The 17898-nt window shown below is 44.3% G+C and overlaps 2 protein-coding genes across 2 annotated transcripts; one reads left to right on the plus strand and one right to left on the minus strand.

Moving 5' to 3' along the window:
- Positions 1-48: 48 nt before the first annotated feature.
- Positions 49-4720, minus strand: LOC147043387 (von Willebrand factor A domain-containing protein 7-like). Its single transcript, XM_085936108.1, has 14 exons — positions 4391-4720; positions 3718-3990; positions 3549-3642; positions 3345-3479; positions 3088-3274; positions 2843-3018; positions 2652-2764; positions 2462-2578; positions 2060-2384; positions 1814-1966; positions 1642-1734; positions 1294-1565; positions 927-1226; positions 49-859 (listed from the first exon to the last, which is right to left on the minus strand). Exons 1-14 carry the CDS (start codon positions 4568-4570, stop codon positions 464-466), a joined length of 2814 nt encoding a protein of 937 aa, XP_085792234.1. The 5' UTR covers positions 4571-4720; the 3' UTR covers positions 49-463.
- Positions 4114-17828, plus strand: LOC147043388 (rap1 GTPase-activating protein 2-like). The gene is made up of 25 exons (XM_085936109.1): positions 4114-4806; positions 5720-5956; positions 8709-8744; positions 11618-11702; positions 11865-11900; positions 12119-12166; positions 12629-12661; positions 12843-13076; positions 13173-13276; positions 13405-13483; positions 13565-13618; positions 13688-13771; positions 13862-13962; positions 14077-14206; positions 14292-14447; positions 14534-14605; positions 14772-14858; positions 14970-15116; positions 15186-15290; positions 15405-15496; positions 15588-15692; positions 15860-15947; positions 16182-16248; positions 16375-16445; positions 16528-17828. The coding sequence occupies exons 2-25, from the start codon at positions 5913-5915 to the stop codon at positions 16537-16539; spliced, it is 2070 nt and encodes a 689-aa protein (XP_085792235.1). The 5' UTR covers positions 4114-4806; positions 5720-5912; the 3' UTR covers positions 16540-17828.
- Positions 17829-17898: the final 70 nt, after the last annotated feature.

Below are 17898 nucleotides of genomic sequence, written 5' to 3' on the forward strand. Positions count from 1 at the left end.
GGGCCGGAGGTGGAATCGAACCCGCACCCTTCTAATTGTGAGGCGGACTTTTTTTCATTATTATTTACGTATTTCATTTATTTACGTATGTGTTGGTCATGAACATTTTTCCTCCACAGGTTATTCACAAGTTTTAATGTGGCTTCAGTAGTTATCAGGCACTTTTTCACAGCTTATTTACTACTGCGATAAACATTTCAATCAAATTAGCAGCATGCTGTCGTGGGACATATAGCAAAGCAGTCCTGATTTAGATTTGCTGTATATGTCAAAGTTGTGCATGACTGCAAAAGGTCTTGATTTTGGCACAAAAAAGCAGTTCTTAATAAAAAAATTCCACATAATCTTGAAATTGCCACCATTTGAAGCTGCAGTATTGGATGTTGGCCACTAGAGGGAGACATTAAAATAGCCCGATTAAAAATTGCATTGCTGCAATTGGCGACGCTTTTGCGATGAGACTTCAGAACATGTTCAGGTTCTCCGGAAATCCGAGCACCAGGGTGAGCACAGCACAACCGAGGGCTGTCTGAGTGAGGAAAGAGGTCACGCAGCCGGAGCTTGTGGTAAAGGCGTTGAAGGAGCACGTGTCCGCATTCCCCACGTTGTCCACCACCAGCAGCTCCACATCAGGTGAATTGCAAAATCCCTCATAGGTGGCCAGATTGTCGTTCTGGTTTTCGGGGTCCGGTGTAAGGGTCAGCGTGCCGTTGCCTTGCGTGAGACTGACTCGCTCCACGCCCGTCCCTTCAGCACCGTCGCTGACCTTCAGCGACAGCTCCCACGGGTTTGCGCTGGTGTTTTGTACGCAGTTGACGATACGCACCACCTGGCACACGGGAGCCGTGAAGTCCGTCACCTGCCGGGAGACACCAAGCGGTCAGATAATGTTTGCCCAGCGTAATGTGAAAGGCAAGGCCACCAACTGGATTCAGGACGGAAATTCTGAGGATGACGTAGTTGATGTCGTTGCCTTCGGGGCCCTCCGCTTCAATGACGAGGGTGACGGTGGTGCCTGACGGTGTGTTGAGTGGCACAGCGAGCATCACGGTGCCGTTGGCGCTCAGTCCCGGCGGCTCCACTAGGAGAACGCTCGGAGCACTGGCTGTGTAGAGCGGGTTGTTGGTGGTCGCCCGGATCGTGATATTCCCTCCAGTTTCTTTGGCGGTCACGGTAAAAGGCACAGAGAACTCTGTCCCGGGGACGAGGTTTCGCTCTGCATCAGCCTAAACACAGACAGCGTTGGCCATATTGTCGCGAGATGTGCCAGAAGCTAGCTGAGTGAGCGCTCACCTTGATAGTTAAATTGGATGCCCGAAAGCTGGTCGCCGACTCCCTTTGGAAAGGAAAGACTCCTCTCGTCGTGGCGTTCACCTCGTTTCCCTTCACACGCACCACAAACGGTACAGATGGAATCATTTCGACCCGAACCAGGAGGTTTCCGTCCTCCTGCGACTCCACGTTTCCCGTGACCTCCAGCGATCCCGCCGACTCAACCAGAGTGACCTCCGTCACATTCGCCGTGTTGCTGCCCGTAAGCGTCACCAGCAAACTTCCGTTGGTGCCTTCAAACAGAAGCCAGGCCTCATGAGGAAAACCGGCCTTCTTGCGGTTAGCATCAGGCCACAAAAGTTCTCTTACCCGCCAATGGACGTGAGTCGAGAACATCATACGTGTTTGATGGGGAGGGGACGAACTCCGCAAAGTCAAACAGGAAGTCAAGGGGACTCTGACCTTTAAAGTCAAACGGATCACCAAACAAATGTACCTTTTGTCTCGTCTTTTCTGTCCATTTCCGTTGCCGAGCACTCACCTGTGGCCCTCAGTGTGTACGGATTTGTTGCCTCCACCAGCACTTGCCACGTTCCCACTTGAGGCCTCAGCTGCCAACTTTCCAAATTTCCCACCGACGTGAAGGACGAGGTCAATTGGTTCGCCTCCCCGGTGCGCAGATTGACCTCACGGCCTGCAAAGACCAAGCGGAAGGCATGTTTGCTCTCGCCTTTAAACATCTGAGGTCTTAACGTGGCTATGATTGCGTGTCTCGAGTTCGTCTCACCCTCAGGATTCACCAGCATGATGTTAGCCGGATTTCCCGTGATGAAAAGTCGGATATTGCTGGTGGTCTCGTCAACCACAAAAGAGAAGTTTGCGTTCGCTCCTGGAGTCCTAGAGGCTCGCACGAGTGTCACCACAGTTGAGTTGGACATTTGCCCGATGATGCTGGTAGCCTCTAAGAGTTGGTCCTTGTCCACTTCTATGACCAGACCTCCAGCGGCATCGCTTAGGTCTTTGTACAGCTGAGCATCCGATTCTGCAATCCTGATAATCCGCCTACGTCGCCGCCGAGTGTTCGACGGTGTTCCCGTAATCAGGAAGTACACCTGGATGGAAAAAAGAAGTCCTCTTTGACGTGACGTAGGTGAGGGTCTCGGAACGAGGCAAGATCGTGTGCACCCACCACAGATTGAGTCCTCTCAATGTGAGCGATGACGGTGGACTTCAACTGTTCATCTTTGGCCGGGGCGTCTGTGAAGAGGAAGATGTCCGAGCTCCGGGGAGCGTTCGTCAATGCCAACTTGAAAAAGAGGATTGTTATGTTCAGCATTTCGGCTTCATCACATGTTGGGAAATGAAGATGAATCTTCTACCTGGAGCGCTGAGAGACTCAACTCCCCTTCATCTCCTCCACCGCTTGCTGTCAGATCATCCACAATGTCCTTGAAGACTTCCGGGTCACTTGTTCTCATCACCGGCCCGAATCCTGAACCCAACCGAGAGAGCGTTCCTTGTCTTTCAGTTAAGGTAAAAAAACCAACCTGCTTCCGGTCGGCAACCCGACCTGGATCGTTGAAGGGTACGAGAATGTAGGACAAAGGTTGGTTGTCAGTTTCCACTTGGCTGTCGATGAAGGTGGAAGTCGCAGTACGAACGGCCGCGATATCATCGCTCATACTCTGCGTGGTGTCAATTACCAAACAAAGAGCTCTGCCGGTTCCTCTGGACACGCCCAACATTCTGATTAAGGAAATACGTATAAGCTTGACACGGCACCAGAATGTCAACAATTTGTATCTGTGTGCGTACTGGAGGAAAGGTTCATCTCCCGCCGCTCGTCGAACGTCCTCCAGGATCTCGCTGGTTGCCGCCGTGGCCAGACTGGCCGCCTGTGAGTGGAGGAAGCCATGCTCTGACTCGGACGTGTCTTTATTGATCCCGCCGGTTGGCTCGATCCTGCTGGTCACGTCCACGGCTCCTCCGTGGCTGCACTTCCCTGTCCGAGAAATGACGGTACACATCAAACGGGCCAATTCACATATAGGAAAGATTCAGGATTCTCTTACCGCTGGGCTTGGTGTCGATCAGTGGAACGAGTCCAAAATATCCCGTGGTCAGGACCTGCTCGCTGATGATGTCCTCCAGGATGTTGTTTCTGCAGTCGTCGCCATCGCAGCTGCGACATGTCGCCCTGCTCTCGTCTGCCGGAACGGAAACCTTCATAATGAGCTGCGCTTCTTTCTGTGAACGTCCATCTCCTTATTGCCTACCTGCTAAATTGCCGATGCTGGTGTCGGATCTGAGAAGGTTAGAGTTGGGAAAGATCATGCCGATCTCCACCCAGTTACTGTGGCTGTAAAAGTCCTTCAAGTTCAAGACAAACAAAAACAAGTTAGCTTAATGACAAGTTAGCTTAACCACAAGGCAAACAAGGAGAACCTGGAGCGTGTGTAGGGTCTCTCCCAGGTTTTCCCGGGCCGCTTCAAAGTTCCCCTCCTTGTTGTTGGCCTTGACCGTCTGCAGGCCGGTGGTGATGATGTTCCGACCGCTGACGAAGGTCTCGTCGTCAAAGTGGAAGCTGGGGTTGACCGCTTCAACCAGGTCCACACGTATGTTGCGCAACGTGATGGACCTGATGGCTTGCTCGTAGCTCCTGATGGAGTTTCCGGCCCTGCAAGCGGCTGCCACGCCTGTGGGGGTGAACGGCTGCGGCTACACGCACACACACACACACACACACACACACACACACACACACACACACACACACACACACGAGTCCCGCCGTCATTCACTTGTACACTTGATGTTGCCTGGCAGACTGAAAGGCTGACACTCTTAAATTCTGCCTCTGGGCTTTGTTGACGTAAACAAGGGGGAGGGATTTTGTCACTCCTATTTCTACAGCTGATCTCTTCAAAAATAATTTTTGTATTTCCAGACTTTGGCTGTATAATTGATGTTATTTTGCCCAGCGGAAGCCCCAACCTCTTCCAGCTGGCCACAGAACCGATGACTTATTTTCCAACACCAAGAAACAAAACCTACGGTTCTTGGCAGACTAAAGACACACAAACACAAAAATAGCGTGGAACAGATAAATGAATCTCACGGGAAAAGCGAAGTCGCTGCCCTCAGCTTCGGCCAGCGCACGGCACACCTGCACGGTGACGTTCAAAATGGCTTTTTCTGTGATCTCTTGGTGACTTTCCGAACTTCCTGGCAGAATCCCAAATCCTTGGGCTCCACTTTGAAGCAACAGGATGACCCAAACCGCCAAAGCGGGCGTCATGTCTTCTCAACCTTATCCTGAAAAAGGAAAGACACCTTTGATTGAATCACTCGGAAACCGCTGAACCTTGCTGTCTTCTTTTTGTTTCAGAGAGTTAAAAGTGGATCCCGGTGAAACCGATGCTGCTTCTCTGCTCAATTTTGGAGTAATGGCAACAGTGCATAATCTACGGAAATAAGGTTCAACCTGTTCAACCTGTTGGTTGTGCAATGACATCATGCACCAGTACGCTAAAGGTGAGATATTTTACCATTGCTTAAGGCCTTGCAATGTCATAATGATTTGATGAATCATCTGCATGAAGGAAAAAAGCCTTATTATGTTTGTTTATGTATTTTATTCTAAAAAAAAAAAAGCCTTAATATACATGGTCCTTTAAAAAATATATTTTTACAAAAAAAAGCCTTACTTATTTGTGGTCCTTTTTTTTTTTTCTTTTAAATCCCTAATATTCATAATCATATTTTACTAAGAAAACATTATTACGTATACATGGTCTTTTTCTTTTTTTTTCTTTTTTTTATTAAAAATTCACGGACTTTTTTTTTTTACAAAAAAATCTTACTATACATGGTAATTTTAAAAAAAGCCTTACTTTTATTTAATTTTACTTAAAAAGCCAGCCTATTTTTTTCAACTCACGTAATCCGAAAACAACTCTGTACAGTCAATGACGACTAATATTTCATGTTTTGAGCAAATACGCCATGCATCCTCAGTTACTCTCATTTGACATAGGATGAAATGTGATTGATTCATTCTCAACACAGCCACAACTAAGGGGGGGGGGGGGGGGGGGGGGGTAGACTTTTAAGAGTCTGGGCTTTGGCTGAATCATATGGCTTAATATGGCATTTCAGAAAGACCACAAAAACTGCTAAGTGAGTTGTTGTTTTTTTTATCTCGAGATAGATTCCACTTTACACTGTGCAAAAACATTCAACCCAACCTTATATAAGCAAAAACTTTCATTATTTATATCTGCATAAAAAGTTTTCACAGCATCACTGCTGCTGCTCTGCTTCGTCAGGGCGGGCCGAGAGAGAGGAAATGCTTCCACTTCTCTCTTTGTGTCTACCCCCCCTCCCCTTCTCCATCTCTCTCTCTCTCTCTCTCTCTCTCTCTCTCTCTCTCTCTCGTGCTCTCCAGGCTGCGTGCAGTGAATTGAAGTGAAAGAAGGAAACATTAACGGCGGGAGGGGAAAAAAGGAGGTGGCGTGAAAGACGGTGTCTCGCGTAGTATTTATAGCCGGCGGGATGAGGAGATAGGACGAGACAAGGTAGGGAGGGAGTATCCAGACACAATAAGAGAAGAAGAAGAGGAAGAGGAGGACAAAGAGACGATGCTGAGGAGGAAGAGGAGCGTATCGTTCGGAGGCTTCGGCTGGTGAGTGAAGCGTTTTAGGGCCTGTTTTGTTGCTCACTTTGCTCACACACGTGTAAAGGTCTTTGAGTTCATTTCCAGGCTGAGTTGTGCTGCAGTGACATCACTATGACATCACAACACCAGCATGGCAGCGGATGCTCTTGGGATGGGTACGCCTCACATCCATCCCAATTGCATTTGCCTCATTTGTAGTGTTACACAAACTTGGGCTCCAAAATGTGTCCAATTATTTGATTTCATCAATTTCTTGGGTAATTTTTTGGGGTGTTCTATTTTTCTTTTGTCTCTTATTGTTGATTCATGTACACTGGGATTAGCTCATTTAATAGGCCACCTGTCATAAAGACAGAATTGTGAAGCACGCTAATGCGGACTCTTTCGATTTCAGCAAGCTGTTGTCATTTTATTATCAGGAACAGAAATGAGGATTTGGAACTAAGCCCATTTTTGCAAGTCAAAAATAAAAATGAATATATTACCACATTTTGTCAAGTACAAATACACAATGCTTTCATAATGCTCACTTCTAGATAGCATTTAGCAAACAAGGATGTTTTAACTAACGTAGGCGGATTTATTTCACCCAGCGGCGTGTTGTTAGCTGCAGCTGCTTTGTGGGCGACTTTGCATGTTCACAGGGAACAAAGTGTAAATTTACAACTTTGAGGAATAATTGGTGTGTTTACCAAAGTGTTCTATTGACAGCTTTGACCACGAGAACAAAAAAAAAAAAGCTGATGCCGTTAATGAACAACTTGTAGGGACAGAATGTTACTTCACATTTTTCCAATACAAAGTCCTGCTTTGGGTTGGCTCCTTTCCTTCCACACCTCCTTCTGCCCACTTTTCCATTTGTCGGTTCGCTCCATACGATGAAAATACCGAGCAGTTTCCTCTCAGCGCACCTCGTCTGCTTGGGCAGAGCAGAGGTAATAGAGTTGCATTATTGAATAATGCAAAAGCAGCTTCAGGGAAACTGCTCACATGAAATAGTCCATTTGCAAGAACAGTCCGGCTCAATTTAAAAATATTCTACAACACTTTATTGAGGTTAAATCTTTGGACAACTCAGGTTGTGACCATGTGCTTAGTGAAATGCAAATATTTCAGCCATCGCAATTTCACTTAGATATTGGTAGTTGGCCCAAAGGAAGATGAAGGATTATTTCAATAGAGGCCACCACCCCCTCCGGCCCCCCTCTCTGCACGGCCCTGAGTTGGAATTTAGCATTTGAGTTTGGTCAAGAGGTGGACAAGTGGCCAGCTGATTGCAGGGCCAAAGAGCTTGTGTCTTGTCAATGTGAAACTTAAATGTTAATGTGTACGGCCGAGTTAAATATCCAACGCTAAAGACCATTTGTGGAATTTTGACAGTCTATGGAAACTTGGAAAATGTCACGGCATTAATTTTTTAGTGCCATTTCTGTGCAAAGTCCACTTGAATCTCAGTCCAGCTCTGGAGACCAAAATATATATATATTACCAACATATCAATCAAAATGATGAGACTTGTCGCTATAGATAGATAGATAGATAGATAGATAGATAGATAGATAGATAGATAGATAGATAGATAGATAGATAGATAGATAGATAGATAGATAGATAGATAGATAGATAGATAGATAGATAGATAGATAGATAGATAGATAGATAGATAGATAGATAGATAGATAGATAGATAGATAGATAGATAGATAGATAGATAGATAGATAGATAGATAGATAGATAGATAGATAGATAGATAGATAGATAGATAGATAGATAGATAGATAGATAGATAGATAGATAGATAGATAGATAGATAGATAGATAGATAGATAGATAGATAGATAGATAGATAGATAGATAGATAGATAGATAGATAGATAGATAGATAGATAGATAGATGGATGGATGGATGGATAGATAGATAGATGGATGGATGGATGGATGGATGGATGGATGGATGGATGGATGGATGGATGGATGGATGGATGGATGGATGGATGGATGGATGGATGGATGGATGGATGGATGGATGGATGGATGGATAGATAGATAGATAGATAGATAGATAGATAGATAGATAGATAGATAGATAGATAGATGGATGGATGGATGGATGGATGGATGGATGGATGGATGGATGGATGGATGGATGGATGGATGGATGGATGGATGGATGGATGGATGGATGGATGGATGGATGGATGGATGGATGGATGGATGGATGGATGGATGGATGGATGGATGGATGGATGGATGGATGGATGGATGGATGGATGGATGGATGGATGGATGGATGGATGGATGGATGGATGGATGGATGGATGGATGGATGGATGGATGGATGGATGGATGGATGGATGGATGGATGGATGGATGGATGGATGGATGGATGGATGGATGGATGGATGGATGGATGGATGGATGGATGGATGGATGGATGGATGGATGGATGGATGGATGGATGGATGGATGGATATGAAAAGGAACCCTAGCAACCACATTGGAAGGAAGAGCAGACATTTTGTTTTGTTTCCTTGCTCGCGTTTAACCTCTCCATCACCATGTAATTTAACGGAGGGCAGCACTTTGATAAATAGTGCTTTTTTATTGCCGTTCGCCTCCACAATCACACCTCTCCTCCACTCGGCTGCTAAGGTTAATCGAGTATGTGTGGATGTTAATATGTCCTTCACACCTCACATCACCATTTGAGTGTTTGAGTGCAATGTCCCTTAACTGCGCGTCTTTTTCTCTCCGTAGGATTGACAAGTCTTCCGTCAGCGCCCTGAGAGCTCGGTGAGTGACATGTTATCTAACAAGAAACACTGTAAACACAACATCAATTGGAGTCTATAAAGTGTTTTTTTAGATGTCATATGTACTCATAAAAAGTCATTTGAAGCAATAAAGCACATCTGCTGGCAGGCAGGCTTGCATCACCAGTCCCTTTTTTTTTTTTTTTTTTTGAGCTCTTTTCAATTCAGCCTGCTTAATTTTTTTTTAAAAGAGCCAATATAAACCGGTCGGCTCTAATCACAAACATTATAGTGTTTTATTTTCTCCCGCCTATAGTATTGCACTTGCAGTTGTGGAAATTTATTTGCTCTCATGTGAGCACATTGCTTTTTTTAAAAAAAAATCCCTATCAGCTTGTAAATGATGGATGTGATGTCATAAATTGTAACCAGTCACTTAGAGAAAGCGAGAGAGAGAGAGAGAGAGAGAGAGAGAGAGAGAGAGAGAGAGAGAGAGAGAGAGAGAGAGAGAGAGAGAGAGAGAGAGAGAGAGAGAGAGAGAGAGAGAGAGAGAGAGAGAGTGAGAAAGCAAGAGCAAGAGAGAGATGCTGCATCTCCTCAGAGTGGGATGCTCAGTTACCGACGGCAACGGAACAATGCTGCAGGACCGCTGGTGAGTCTGGCATTAGTCCTCATCTCCCATCTGTGAATGTGTGTTGTACATTTGACACAAATTACCTCATGTTTGTGTGTTTTTGTGGTGTGTTTAAGTGCGTGTCCTAAAAAAAACATTAAAAGCGCTCATCAGTCACATCATGCATCATCTTAATGCCCGGGACATAAAAATGACATTTCTTCATGACACTGCAATATATGAGACATTTAAGATAAAACATCACAACTCAAGTGTGTGTGTGTGTGTGTGTGTGTGCGTTGCTAAAGGGCACACAGACCACCTGCTCAACTACAAAGCAGTGAATTTTTTGCCCACCTGCTTCTGTTGTTATTTTGGATTTTATGTCTTTGTTGTTTTCTTCATCTCATTATTATTCTTGTCGTTGTTGAGCGAAGTCAATAATTTTGCAATCAATCAACCGAGAGATAAACACTAAAGGCATGTCTGAGGAGGACGCCCCTGCAGGTGGAGCAGATTTACTATGTGTTTTTGCATGTGTGTGTGTGTGTGTGTGTGTGTGTGTGTGTGTGTGTGTGTGTGTGTGTGTGTGTGTGTGTGTGTGTGTGTGTGTGTGTGTGTGTGTGGCTATGCTCCAAAAGTGACATAAGTCTACGTGCACGTGTGCACCCACATGTGATGCCAGACTAATTTGAGGAGCAAAATGCATTAAAAAAAAGCAAAAATATTGGACCGAAAATAACACATTTGCTTTTGCAGGTAAAAAGTGAGAGTGAACGTTTTTAAATGTTTAGGTTGCTTCGTAGGATGGGTATCCATGCCGTAGTTTGTTATTTTCGGGGGGCGGGGGGTTAGTCCTGGACACATTGTTGTTTGTGATATTGCAAAAAGGTCGTGATCTATGTTAAGTGGCCTACGGGAACATTTTGACATCACGTTACCGTGTCAGCTCACTCGGACATGACCGGATCAGATGTGACTCGCAGCTGTCCACAGATTTGATGAGAAATGACTTGAACATAAATACACACGTTGTGTGTGTCACACTAAAGACACCGAGGAGTTTGGTAGAGACTAGATCAATCTTTTTTTTTTTCTAGACCAAATTAAATGAGGTCATACTCTTCAGCACCCGCTCAATCAAATGCGGAAATGTATCTAATGAAGTGTCTGGTGTTTGAATGGCACAAAGACCATCCTGTCCTTTCTCTTTTTCTATTACACAACAGACACACACAGACAGAGGCCCTCACCATGTGTGACCTTTTCTCTCTCAGCAGGTCTTATGTCTCCACGGTCGCATCACAGTGACCTTTTTGTTTGTTCATCTCTCCATTTTCTTTTTAAGTCTACATGACCAAATTCAGTATGTAACAGTCTTGTTTTGCCAAAAACATTCATTTCAAAATTGTGCAAAGACAGAATATCTGATTTTTTTTCTACGTTGTCTTTAATCCTGTTGCTTGGTTCTTTTTTTTTTTTTTTTTCTCCATATACGTCATTTTCATTGTGTCCGTTGTCTGAACCCACTGAAGGCTGTTGACCTCTCTCTGCTCGGCCACCAGCTGCTCCATTTTTTCCCCTTGAAAACTTCTGCAATTTTTTAGTAAAGGGTTAGAATTTCACAGTAGGTGAGCGTTTCAAAGCAGGTTTCCAAATTAGGCTGAGTGATTCAAAGTAAGAATCCAAAGTAGGTTGAAGGTTTCAAAACCAGCACAATGGTGACATACGTAATTCAAGGCCACGTTGTGACATTTGAAGGCAGTTATTTCCACAAATAAATGTTTTTCTCGATAACAATCCAATCAGCTTCTTCCTGGAAGAAAATAAGTCGTGATCAAATCTGACCGATTGGAAAGGTCGGACAAATGACCCGAAAAAAAAAAAAAAAATTAATCCTGGGAAATCGCAATAAGGAAGGGTCCAACCTGACACTGCCTGAGAAAATGAATGGTCCTTCTGGCTGGTTGGAGGAGTTGATTATGCTTTTGTGTGTGTATATGTGTGTGTGTGTGCGTGTGTGTGTATGCTATGAAGTCATCCACATTTGACTCTCTGGGCAGATTGAAGCTCTATCTTTAGAGACACACTCATTGCTCTACTGGGACAAGCATAACGATGGTGTGTGACGCGCTGAAGAAATCAGGACGGACACACTGGCACAATAGAAAAGTGCTTTTTTTTGTTTCTTACTAATTCCTTACTGTGACTAATTACTGTTTACGTGTAAATGCGCTCTAAATTTTATTTTGTTGAGAAGGCTTGAGCTAAGCTAACTAAACATCTGATGGTTATTCCAGCAAACAGGAGCTCCAAGCCGCCTCCAATGGTGCCGACGCCGACTGCCCCCCCTCGCCTCCCCGCACGGCACCGCCCACCACCAAGGTAAATCGTTCCCTCATGTTCCATGATTACAAATCTGTACATAAAACAAAAGGAGTTGAGGCCGCTGTCTGTGTAGTATCAGTTACCATGGTTACCGGCCCCAGATGACCATCACTAAATTAAAAGAATGACAGTAATATTGATCCTGTTGTGTGTCCGTAGTCGGCCCATTTCTTTGACACGTTGGACAAGATGGAGGTAAGTGCTTGGAACTTGATCATGTGACCCATTTCCCATGTCTTTGTTGCTAAGCGGAATTTGCAAAGAACATGGTTCAGTGCATAAAGTCAAACAAGGTCAAAAAAAAAAACGCTGTCAGTTTTTATTTAAAAATCCTCACTGGCTTGCCATTGTGATCAAAAAGCGACGGGCGGTAGCGAGCTTTGGCTAAAAAAAAGCTGTCGTGTGTGATGCAGCAGGTTCCAGAAGCTGCTGAGATGAAGGCCGTCCCTCCGAGGCAGAAGGCACGTTAGTCTGTCCTCAAGTCCGTCGCCATCTTTTCATTTGCCCATTTGTCGCACATTTTGTCTCATCAACACCGGGATGGAATTTTTAGTGTGACTACAAGAATAATAGACAGCGTGTTTCATCCTGTGTCCTATCTCATCATGTAACTTTTAAGAAGCCAAACATTATTTCAGCCACGGAGAACTAAAGTGGGCAATTTGGGGTCAAATTTTATTTGGATCTGCTTTCAAGAAACATTGATGAATGTTTAAAATAAACTTCAATCTGGAAGACAGAAAAAAAGAAAAACTGCATCCAGAATTAATCATTGCTATGCAAATCAAGATGTAAATCCCTGAGATTTTATTAGAGCCATAAAACTTTATCCTGCAAAAGGAGAAAAATGAAGTTAGCCCACTCTACTTCTCAGTGGCTCGTTAATTTGGGTGATTAAATCTGAAAGATCTTTCTTTAAACAGGATGACTACATTCCATATCCAAGGATCGAAGAGGTGAGTCAATCATTATGAAACAAAATAATCAAAATAAATACAAAGTGAAATCGCGCATTTTAAATAACCAATTTCAGGGGTGGGAAAAAAAATGGCTCAATATTTTTGGACTCTTGATTCAAGAACATAGTGGGCAATTGTTTTAGGCAAATGATTTTTGTGGCAAACTTTGTGTGTGCAGGTGTTGGAGAAGGGCGAACCATACCCACAGATCATCCTCCCCCAGTTTGGAGGTTACTGGATTGAGGAACCTGAGGAACCTCCACCGCCTGCGCCTCCCCCTGCCACCCAGGAGGTCAGCGGGGATGTCGAGCAAGGCGGAGGAGGAGAGGCCCAGGATAACGCAAACTGCGGATATCGCCTGGAGGAGACCAACGAGGCCGCACGTGCGTACAGGAAGTACTTCTTGGGCAAGGTGAGCCACAGAAAGTCTCCTGTTTTCTCCAATAAACAAAGGAGAACTTTTGTTTTTGCACGTGATGTCACTCTCTTTTCTCTCTTTCCTTTGTAGGAGCATTTAAATTTCTCTTGCCCATCCAGCAGCGTTGGAAACGTGTTGTTGTCTGTTAGGCATGAAGAAGAGAATCAGCAAGAACACCTCCATGTTATCATCAGGTACATCCACAAATCAAGCAATGATCCTATGCTGTGTGTACTGAACACTAGATAGACAAAAGTATTGAGACATTTTGGTACTTGACAGTAAGTAGTGAGTGTAAGATGGTGCTTTGGTGCATCTTCAGGTCCCGAGTGAAGACAATCTATCAGCGTCTGTCAGTGACAGAGCTGCCTGATATACCAAGTGTACAAGAGCTGACTAAGGTTCACACACATAAACACACACACACATTCGTTTTTATTTGTCGCTTATGCCTTCATGTGTTTTTTTTTTAAATCTTGCAGCTGCTGTGTGACGACGCAGCTGGTCTCCGTTTCAGTCCCGTCCTTTACCCGAAGGTAAAGCTTGATTGGTTCCTGATTGACAGGATTGAGGAGTTTATTCTCTTTTGTGTTTGTGTCTCAAAGGCGTCTCAGCTAATTGTCAACTATGACGAACATGAGGTCAACAACACGTTCAAGTTTGGAGTCATTTTCCAACGTTTTGGACAGGTGAAAACATGCATGCCCGAGATTCTGTTCACTTAGTCGGCACAAATTGTTTTGAATCAATATCAGCACCACTGTGTGTATGTGGGTCAGGTGTCCGAGGAGGAACTGTTCAGGAACAATGAGGAAACGCCAGCGTTCCAAGAGTTTCTGCAACTTCTGGGCGACACTGTGGACCTGCAGGACTTTAAAGGGTCAGCTAAGCACTCGTCGTCTATTAGTTAATACAGACTGTCATTAGCATGGGCAGAATTTCACACGTGTAAAAGTACAGCTACATGATTGTTTTGGCTTCGCTCCTGTCACAGGTTTCGGGGGGGTCTGGATGTGTCTCACGGCCAGACTGGTTCTCAGTCTGTGTACACGGTACACAAACAGCAGGAAGTCATGTTCCACGTTTCCACCAAGCTGCCCTTCACGGAGGGAGACACCCAGCAGGTCGACATCCATGTTGTAAAATTGCTGACTTAAGTCTGAGTCAAGTCATGTGACTGCAGCCTGACTGTGTTTGAACCACCTTCAGCTCCAGAGGAAGCGTCACATAGGAAACGACATCGTAGCCCTGGTTTTCCAGGAGGAGGCCACCCCCTTTGTGCCAGACATGATCGCCTCCAACTTTTTACACGCCTTTGTCACAGTTCAGGTGGAGGAACCCTGCTCGGAGAATACCAGCTATAAGGTACAGCCAAGGCCCACATCATATTGAAGTTTTTCCATGCCATATAATTGAATTTATTCTTTGACAATATTGTATATGATTGACAGGTGTCTGTTACAGCACGAGAGGATGTACCACCTTTTGGACCGCCTCTCCCAAATCCAGCTGTTTTTAAGAAGGTAAGAAGAGGAAAGATATGCATTTAACTTTAAAAAGGGCATTCCTGTCGAGCCAGCTTGGGCAAGATCCGGCCCACCGGAGAACTAATGAGGACAATGTATATAGAAAATGTACAAGACGGATGTACGGGTAATTTGAACTGCTAACACGTTGGCTGTCATTCAGGGTCCAGAGTTTCGAGAGTTTCTACTCACAAAACTCATCAATGCAGAGCTGGCCTGTTACAAGAGCATTCGTTTTTCCCGACTGGAGGTAATCCAATAGGAAAAATAAAGAATAAATAAAGCAGGATGGTTAGTTTGTTGCACCGGTGGTGTTCCACAGGGCTCTTTTATAGATCCTCACTCAGTTTCGCTGTCTTAGGAGCGGACAAGGGCTGCACTGCTGGATACCCTCCACGATGAGCTACAGAGACGCTCCCAGAGAATGCTGGGATTGACATCTACTCTTGATGAGGAGGCTCGGGCTGAAAATGGACATGCCCACGGAGGTCTGCTGGAATCCATCAAGGTAACATGAAATGTTGGATTTGTACCTTCCTTCCTTCCAATGTTTAATATTCACTTCTGTCTGTTTCAGAGGGCTATGCGCGGGAGAAGCGTCTCCATGGAGACAATGTCAAGAGGTGGCGGGGGGCTGCCCACCAGTTTGAGTGGTGGGGGGTTGGCACATATCAGCGCTGAGGTGAGCACACGTTGTCTTTTCTGCAGGGTTTGAGGTTCTTTGATTTGCTGCTTGTTATATCGAATAATATTGAAATTTGTCTAATTATATGTGTTTACTATATTTAATCTCCAGGGTAGTGTAAAATCTCCAGTCAAACGCCGTTCGGGTCTGTTCCCTCGATTATTGAGTATTGACAGCCAAACAGACAAGCACAGCCATAGAGGGTAATCAACGACTTTGAAAGCATTTTCTTATGTACATCAGCTCACAAAAATATCACTGAAATATTTCCTCTGTCCACTTTGGTGGAGTCAGTTTCCTCGGTGACCAGAGGAACTTTGATGGTTGCCAGCCCATGTTAGAGGTAAAGTCGGAGCTGCCGTCCAATCCCAGCTCTCCAGAGGCGGGTCAACGAGACAGGTATGTGTGTGTGTGTGTGTGTGTGTGTGTGTGTGTGTGTGTGTGTGTGTGTGTGTGTGTGTGTGTGTGTGTGTCAACCTGTTAAAATGTTCTGTTTTGCATAATGTGCCATCTGTTTCTTGTTTGTGTGATTGTTTTCACTGATTTCTGTTCTTCTTAATTTGCAGAATTTGCATGAAAAAGGATAACAGCAAAATTTCCAGATCCACCTCCAGTACGTGTAGCTTCAGTCTCCCCGCAGACGATACCCACCTGGTGAGACACACACACACTTCCCGCTTCTTAAGCGCTCTTCTAATTTATGTAGAAGCCAGCAGGATGAATAACTGAAGCGGGTGACACAAAAACAAGTCATTTTGCTGACTGGGCTAAAATAATGAGAGAGATTATGTATTCCCAACTGCTACAGTCTGGAATGGAAGACCTTGTCTTTGAGTATATAAAGGGAGCAAGCATTTCATGCATGACTTTTGTCTCATTTGTCTGCAGTTTGCCCATGCTGTGACAGTAGAAGGTCAAAGTTCAAGTCCGCTCACCGCCTGTCGAAGCCCCACAGGTTGACAGCTTGACCATTTTTTTTTCGCTTTGTCTCTCGTTTATTGTGCATTCTTCCATGTCATCTCTGATACCTACTTTGTTCCTTCCTTCTTATGTCACTTTTTTTTTGGGGGGCACCTTTCAGAGTTAAAAAACAAAAACTCACCGAGATCCAACCTGAAGTTTCGTTTTGACAAACTGAGTCACTCAGCTGCGGTAAGTCTGACTTTTGTGGTCATCTGCTGCTTGCCTTGAGTTTGATTTTGTAGTAACGCTAGCACCTCATCTGTGTTGTTAGCAGGGACATTAGACTGCAAAGGAAAAGGAAAAGGTACACGTTAAATTGAACTGTGAGAATTATTGTTTTGATCTAATAGTGTCTGAATCAGCCTTTTGATTAAACCGGTGGAATGTTAGAAAATTGGGTGGCTTCATCAGCCAGAACTGCAGCCGACGTCACTGAGGAGAACGACGACGCAGCACCAAGATTTTTGCTACGTGGATTCAATCATTGCCAACTGGTCTCTCCATCACTTGATTATGATCGGCATTGTGATTCAGCACGGAATGCACGATGAGTGAATGTGTCAGTTGAGTGGAAATAATCCCAATGATGTCACAGCGCCATCACCGCCGAGTAACTGTTTACCAAAGGGAGTGGCACACTATCCAACTGAGTCCTGGGAAATGCAGAAACGTTTTATGCCAAGATCAGCTAATTGCATCATTTTGCTCTGTTTGTTTTCAATAACGCCCAAATACTGCAGTATCCGCACCTTAGAATTTGATTTGTTTAAGTGAAAGGTCTGTTGTAGCTTTTACTAAACGACAGTAGCAGTAAAACTGCCCTAGATGGAATTGAATGGAATAATCAGGGATAGAGCCGAATGAGGGTGTAAAATGAAAAATATATTTTTGTGTAGAATATGATTGACTAAAATTGACATGCAATAATATGACTTATTTTTGTCGCTCATAAATGAAGTATAGTTCCTGGGACAAGACTTGCAATCTCACATTTGAACATTTCTACGGCTAAATCAGCTTGTTTGACACTTTGTAGAAACTACAAGATGGACGGCCATTTCAAGCAAAAAACAAAAGGGTAATAGAAATGATGTTGCACTAGAAAAACAAGCGCTTCTCCCCTCTGTAGGGGTATAAACCAGGGGGTCCTCAAACTTTTGGGGTCAAGAATGTGAAAGAGCTAAAAATAATGTTGTATTCTTTTATTGGGGTGCCGGTCCCTACAGTTACGTATGAACTTTTTAAAACGATCCGATATACCTAATAATTTATTCCAAAATATTTTGTGGGTTACCCCAGTTTGAGAACCACTGGTCTGAACATCAACCATGTACAAAACTCTGTTTTTGCACTGAAAGCACCACTTTCCTTATTATGTTCATGAATCCTCTTCCAAGCATTTCTGTGTATCAAGAGGATGATCAAATGTAGCATGTTTGTTTCTGTCCAGTGTCCCTTCGTTATAAGTTGTGCATTTCTTTCAATCAAAAGTTCATTTTTGTTTCCATGAATCCAAAGTGCACTGTAAAGGAGCAAAATGTAAAATAGCTACACATCAAGGAAACATGTCAATAAAGCACCATTAAAATGAGTTATTGTTGTGACATCTGTGCTGTGCCTGCGATGTACAATAACAGGCAGA

Source organism: Syngnathus leptorhynchus, chromosome 17 (genome assembly GCF_054491065.1).
Source record: "Syngnathus leptorhynchus isolate UIUO chromosome 17, UIUO_Slep, whole genome shotgun sequence".
Classification (NCBI taxonomy): Eukaryota; Metazoa; Chordata; class Actinopteri; order Syngnathiformes; family Syngnathidae; genus Syngnathus; species Syngnathus leptorhynchus.